Here is a 6,391-nt window from a genome sequence, read left to right as displayed (position 1 = left end):
GCCACTGCACTCCAGTCTGGGTGACAGAGTGAGACTCCAATTCAAAAAAAAAAAAAGTTAACAAATGTTTATATCAAATAATTAGGTCTAATTACTCTCATCTTGTCCTGAGGTTTTTCTCTGGCTCCGAGTGGCACCCAGCCACTGCTTGCCCTGCTCTCCCCTGCCCAACCCATTTTGCCCCCACCCCAGGCGGGGCATACCCCAGACCCAGCCCTCCTCCCGACTGTTCTTGCTCTGGGAGCTTCAAATGCCACTTTCCCTCTTAGAAAGATGACTCAGTACCTTCCAGCAACTCTTCTCAAACTCATTCTGGCTCTTAATGGCAGAACAAAGGATCACCTATTCAGCAGACTCCACCTTCCTTAGGATGCAGTTATACTTGCTGGCTGTGTAATCTTGGGCAGATCCCTGTCACTCTCGGACTCATCCCCACTGCAGGACAATAAACCAGCTGTAGCAACTGAATTTTGAAAATTAAAAACTTCATGTGTGCCAGGCAAAAATGACTTTATAAATCAGGGTTCACTTTTATTAATCCTTAAAACAAGCCTGTGAGGTAGATACTAATGTTGTTCCTATTTTACAGGTGGAGAAACTGAGGCATAGAGAAGTTTGGAGGGGGAGGAGGATGAGTCAAGGGTCTTGAAGGCTGGGGTGTGTTGGGCATCAGTTCTGTCTTAGGTGTCATGGCTGGGACAAGCTAGCATGGGGCTGGGAAGCCAGATGCCCACAGACAGTCCTGCTGACTGGGGCCTCTGTGACTCAGGACAGCATCATGGTGTGACGAAATGCAACATCACGTGCAGCAAGATGACCTCGGAGATACCCGTGGTTCGGCTCATCCGCTATCAACATAACCAGGAGTCCTGTGGCAAACGTGCCATCGTGTAGGTACCGCCCTCAAGACCTCTGAAGTCCCCATCAGGCCCTCAGGAGAGTCCTAGGCTAATCCACATTCACTCCACTGCAACCTGGGCTCCCAGCAAAAGGCCTCAGCAAATGCACCTCTTGCTCCTGACCTGCAGGTCACCTCATGGACCTTAAATACTATGCCACATGGCAAAGGCAGGGCGTGGCTTCCTGAATGGTCCAGTGTGGCTGGTTGGCGGCTGCCCTGGTTTGTGGTTTGAAGCAGACACGGAGGGTGAGAATTCCCTCTGGGCTGAAGCACATTTTTCACCGCACTCAGACCCCCTAGATTTCGTGCAGAGGTGAAAGCATGAGGTTCTGTACTCCAGCAGACCTGGTGGGAATCCTGGCTCCACCTTCTACTGGTTGGGTGGCCCTGGTCACATTGCTTACCCTCAGTACCTCGGTTTCCTTGTCTGTCAAACGGGAAGCTTGGAAGATAAAGGACAACATGTAACTAACGAGCTCGATCGAGCGCTGACCCCAAAAGCCGCAGAGATGTTATCTCCACTTGACAGACAGGAAACAGGGGAGCCATTTCCTCCTTGGTTTTTGCGGGTCCCTGGCCATCTTGTTCGCTTGCTCCTTCTGGGGCTTCTCTTGGGTCCTGCCCTATCGCCCAGCCCTGAGGCCTTTCCGCAGGACTGACTTTTGGGCCCTGAAGCAGCCTCAGTCCCCAGGGACCGGGCAGCAAGACCTTTACTTTCTGGGTCAGGCAAAGGAAGTCCAGGGCTTCCCCTCCTCAATTGTGCAGTCTCTAAGAGGGGCTGGCACTGAGCGTACTCCTTCCTGACCTCCCTGCCTACCGGCCAAGGCTTACATCCCCTAGATGTGCCCATATATTTGCTTTTTTCCCTCTAGATTCAGGGAAAGTAGGGAAGGGATCACCATGCCTGAGGACTCCTGCAGGGTCATACCTGCTTCCTGGGCTTTTCTGGCTTCCCTGAATGCTGGAGCCAGGTGCATTTACTTTACCTCTCTGAGCCTCGGTTTCTCATCTGTAAAATGAGGATGAGAGAAGTAGCCAACTTGTGGGATAGTTGTGAGGTTTAAACATGGGCAAGATGCCAAGCACAGGCTGTGGCATGAAGCCAGGGCCCCAATCAACTCTGAGCTGTGGTCTCGGTGGTGAACCAGCCACACACAGCCTCAGAGGAAGTTCAGGATTTGGATGACACTAGGGGTCTCAACAGGACTGCCATATACATGGCTCTAGCTCACTAGGGTAGGGGCCCTGGGCACAGCCTGTAGCCAAGAAATCAAGACAGAGGAGGACTTTGTGACATGGGGCCCTTTCCAGAGTAGGAAGGCCCCACCACAGAGCTCACCTGTCACACACCTGGCATCCAAGGATACTTGTGAAGTCCCCTCCCAGTCAGGAGACTCAGCCCAGAGCCCCCTGCCTTCATGGTAGCAATATTATTATTAACACTTGCTATTTTCAGTGATAATTGATCTCCTACTCTAGTCAGGTGCTTTACATAATTTATCTTTGGTTCTAGTAACACAGAAGTCAGGTGACCAACTCATCCCCATTTGCCTGGGACTTTCCCAGTTTGGAAATGGAAAGTCCCTCATCCTGAGAACACCCTCTGTCCCAGTTTTTCTGGGACAGCTTGTCACCCTACAGACGGTAGGCATTCTTTTTTTTTTTTTTTCTTGTTGGAGTCTCACTCTGTCACCCAGACTGGAGTGCAGTGGCCGCTCCCGGCCACCACAGCCTCAAACTGCTGGGATCCGGCAATCCTTCCGCCTCAGCCTTCCGAGTAGCTGGAAGTATGGAAACGCGCTACCACGCCTGGCTAATTTTTTGATTTATTGTAGGGATGAGGGCTCACCAAGTTGCCCAGGTGGGTCTCGAACCCGCGGGCTCAGGCAATCCACTCACCTCAGCCTCCCAAAGGCGCGGGATTACAGGCTGAGTTTCTTGGAGGTTGAGTTGCCGAGGTCTCACAACTCATAAAGGGGAGAGCAGGATTTCCAGCGGGTCTGGAGTGGAGCGTTTATGCTGTGTCCCCACACCACACTGGCCTGGCTTCCTGGTATTTGAGCATCACCGGGTCCCTGTCTTCCTCCCTTGTAGTTTCGAGACCAAATTGCACAAATTCTTCTGTGCTGACCCAAAGGAGAAATGGGTGCAAGATGCTATGGAGCACCTAGACCGCCGGGCTGCTGCTCCAACTCACAACGGCGGCAAGTTTGAGAAGCGAATTGACCCGGTGAAGCCCTGGACCACCCCGACGACCAGGGGAGTGTACAAGTCCGCAGTCTCAGAGCTCGAAGCCACAGGAGAAAGCAGTCATCTGAAGCTGACTCCTTCTTCCCAGGAGGCATGGAATGCTTTGGGGACTTCCCCAGAGCTGCCAGCAGAAGTGTCTGGCTCCTTGGGGACCGGGTTGCCCCCCACTTCAAAGGCTCGGGTTGGAGGCACTGTGGGCACTGAGCTTTACAACACAGCTGCCGTCTTCACTGCTATAGCTTGGCAGAGTTCTACCGCCTCCCAACCTGAGTCTGGCCTCTGGGCTGAGGGAACGACCCCTGAGGCTCCCTCCACTCAGGCCCCCTCCACCGAACCCTCTTCCACCCAGGCCCCCACCGCCTCCCACTCAGCCCCAGAGGAGAACGTTGGGTCTGAAGGCCAACCTGTGTGGGTCACAGGGCAGACCCCCAGTCCAGAGAACTCTCTCAGGCCCGAGGAGATGGGTCCTATTCCAGCTCACACAGATGCTTTCCAGGACTGGGGAGCTGACAGCATGGCCCATGTTTCTGTGATTCCTGTCTCCTCTGAGGGAATCCCCAGCAGGGAGCCAGTGGCCTCAGGCAGTTGGACCCCCAAGGTTGAGGAGCCCATCCACGCCACTGTGGACCCTCAGAGACTGAGTGTCCTTATCACCCCAGTCCCCGATGCCCAGGCGGCCACCCGGAGGCAGGCAGTGGGGCTGTTGGCCTTCCTAGGCCTCCTCTTCTGCCTGGGGGTGGCCATGTTTGCCTACCAGAGCCTCCAGGGCTGCCCCCGTAAGATGGCAGGGGAGATGGTGGAAGGTCTTCGCTATGTTCCCCGGAGCTGTGGCAGTAACTCGTATGTCCTGGTGCCAGTGTGAGCTGCCCCCTACCTGCGTCCAGTTGTTTGACTCAGACAGCTGCCTGGGGCCCTGCATCCTCATACCCACCCTCCCCCAAGGGCCTGGCCTGAGCTGGGGTGGTCGGAGCAGGGAGGTGGGAACCTCTGGTGTAACTGCTCCAAGCCCCAGGCACGTCCCAGGAGGCCAGCCTTGACCACTCTCAACCTACTGGGGACAAAGGGGGTGGCCTCCCAGCTCATCCCGATGCGAAAACTCTCCTCTGCTGCTGGCTGGTTAGAGGTTCCCTTTGACACCCTCCCAGCCCCAATGGACACTTATTTATTGAATGCCCAGCCTCCTCTGACCCATGCCTTCCTGTGAGGACCACGGTCCTTCCATCTCACAAGTGAGCACCAGGCCAGGCCCCATGCCCGCTCCCTCTGACCTCATCATGTCTCTTGGTCCTGCTGCAGTCGCCAGTCACCCCGGCCACCTGCGGTGCTATCACCCCCCCTCCCTCTGTACAGAGTCCATGCCCCAACTGATGACGTGTCTTTTCTTGCATGAGGCTAATGTGGTGTTTCCTGGGGCCGCTCCCTGATGGCTGTGCCCCCAGTCAGGCATCGTGAGAAGGGGAGATCAAGCTATCTGGTGGCCTTGATACCTGGTGGCTTTCCTCCTCAGCCTGCGCTGTTCAGTGAAGGAACATCGACTTCGAGTCTGAAGGCTGGCCCTTGGCCCAGGTCCACTATCAAGCCACAAGGCAATCTTACCTGTGAAAGAAAGGAAGTAGGGCAAATATGTGGCAATACCTGCACCCCTGATGTCACTAATGGACCCCGAGACCCTTTCCCCAGCCTCTGGATGCAGCCTCGTGGTTTCTTCAACAGAGTGCCCTGGACAGTCACTGTCCGTGGATCAGACTGGTCTTTGTGACCCGCATGGCCTGTCCAGGAGTAAGCTGACAGTGGGGGTCCTTGTAGGGCCCCAAACAGGTCTGGGCAGAGTAGAGACTAACTTTGAAGGGCCTTCCCAGTTTCAGCCACTGAGACAGCTGTGCTCTGCCCCCCATAGGGGCAGGTGTGGGAGGGGGGAGGGCTGGGGGCACATGTGAAGGAGCCAAGGACAGGCTCCAGGATCAGCCACACTCTTTATGCTGCTGTAGGGACTTGTGCAGGCACCAGGCCCCGTGTCCCCTGCAGTCCCATACACCTCGGGTTTTTTCCTGTGGCCTGGGTTCCCCTTCCACCTCTCTTAATCCCTGAAAATACCGTACTTTGCGCTCCAAGACCTTCTCCCCTTGTCTCTGCCCCCACCGCAGGCAGGGTCAGGGATTTCCGTGATGTTTTCCATGAGTCCCAAGTTTTTTCTCAAAGGGACTCTGCCCGGGGAGGGGAAGTTGTGGGCATAAAGTCGGGGGTGCCAGACCTCTTTGTCTGCTGAAGTCTCAGGCATGCCTGAATGGGTCAGAGCTGACTGTGCTGGCCAGCGCCCACAGTCAGAGCTGGACCTGCAGGCCTGGCCCCTCAGGATCCCTGGTGGCAGCTCACCCTTCCTCAGATTGTCCCCAAGGGTGACCCGCCACCTGGGGAGTCTTTCATGGGTTGGGCTCCACCCAGGTGCCAACCACACACTCCTTCACAGATGGGTGCTCAGAAGAAGAAAACAAGCGCTGGCCCATGGAGAGGGAATCCGTGCCACCCTGCCCACCTGTACCCCTGCAGGGCACAGCACAATGTGTGGGAAGCTCCAGGCCTGGCTCATGTGGGGGTCAATCTGGAGGCTTGGAGCGGGCGAGAGCAGGTCTGAATGCACTTTGTTTTGGCTCCTCCAGGCTGGAAGAGCCTTCAAGGGGTGGGACACCCAATGACGGGCACCCTTCCCCATGAGGAAGCTGCTGGGGCAGTGGGCCCCCTCTTAAGGACATTGCAAGTTCCTCCAGGACATGGACAAGATCGATCTGGGGAAGACCTGGAAAGAGTAGATTGATCCTTTTACTTTTCCAACCCTCATCATCAATGTCTGTGCCATTTTGTATTTTACTAATAAAATTTAAAAGTCTTGTGAATCAAATAAGGGTGTGTTCTCTGGGGCAGGCCAGGAGAATGCAACAAGGAAGGGGCCAAGACACTCTCTACTGGCCACCTGAGACTCTTGTCTATAGGCCACCAGGGGCAGAGGGGCAGGGATTTTTACAATCAGCAGGAGAAGGGAACCCAAGGATGGGCAGGAGGACTGGGCCAGTGTCTTCAGCTCTCTGGACCTTTATCAACGTGGGTGTGAGACCTCTCCCAATCCCTCATGAAGCCCTGCAGTACCACTGACTCAGGGGCCCCAGCATCACAACCGGTGATTTGGTGACCCATGGGAGCAAACCAGGCCACATTTTCCTCGTTGCTTATTCCTGGTTCAGATCA

At 55.3% G+C, this 6,391-nt stretch overlaps 1 protein-coding gene across 3 annotated transcripts in view; it reads left to right on the top strand.

Annotated features, from left to right (window-relative positions):
- The window catches only part of CX3CL1 (C-X3-C motif chemokine ligand 1), an 11,797-nt gene extending 5,750 nt beyond the window's left edge, over positions 1–6,047 (top strand). For 2 of the 3 annotated variants that reach the window (XM_008068028.1, XM_021717548.1), the window contains exons 2-3: positions 770–890; positions 2,996–6,047. In XM_008068028.1, coding sequence (XP_008066219.1) covers positions 770–890; positions 2,996–4,013 — 1,139 coding nt within the window. In that variant the 3' untranslated portion in view covers positions 4,014–6,047. The remainder of the gene's footprint in view (positions 1–769; positions 891–2,995) is intronic. The other variant, XM_021717549.1, reaches the window with a different exon arrangement.
- Positions 6,048–6,391: the final 344 nt, after the last annotated feature.

The sequence above is a fragment of the Carlito syrichta genome, unplaced genomic scaffold (genome assembly GCF_000164805.1).
Source record: "Carlito syrichta isolate Samal-C Ts95f unplaced genomic scaffold, Tarsius_syrichta-2.0.1 Scaffold309854, whole genome shotgun sequence".
NCBI lineage: Eukaryota > Metazoa > Chordata > Mammalia > Primates > Tarsiidae > Carlito > Carlito syrichta.
This window is presented reverse-complemented; position numbering and strand designations above follow the sequence as displayed.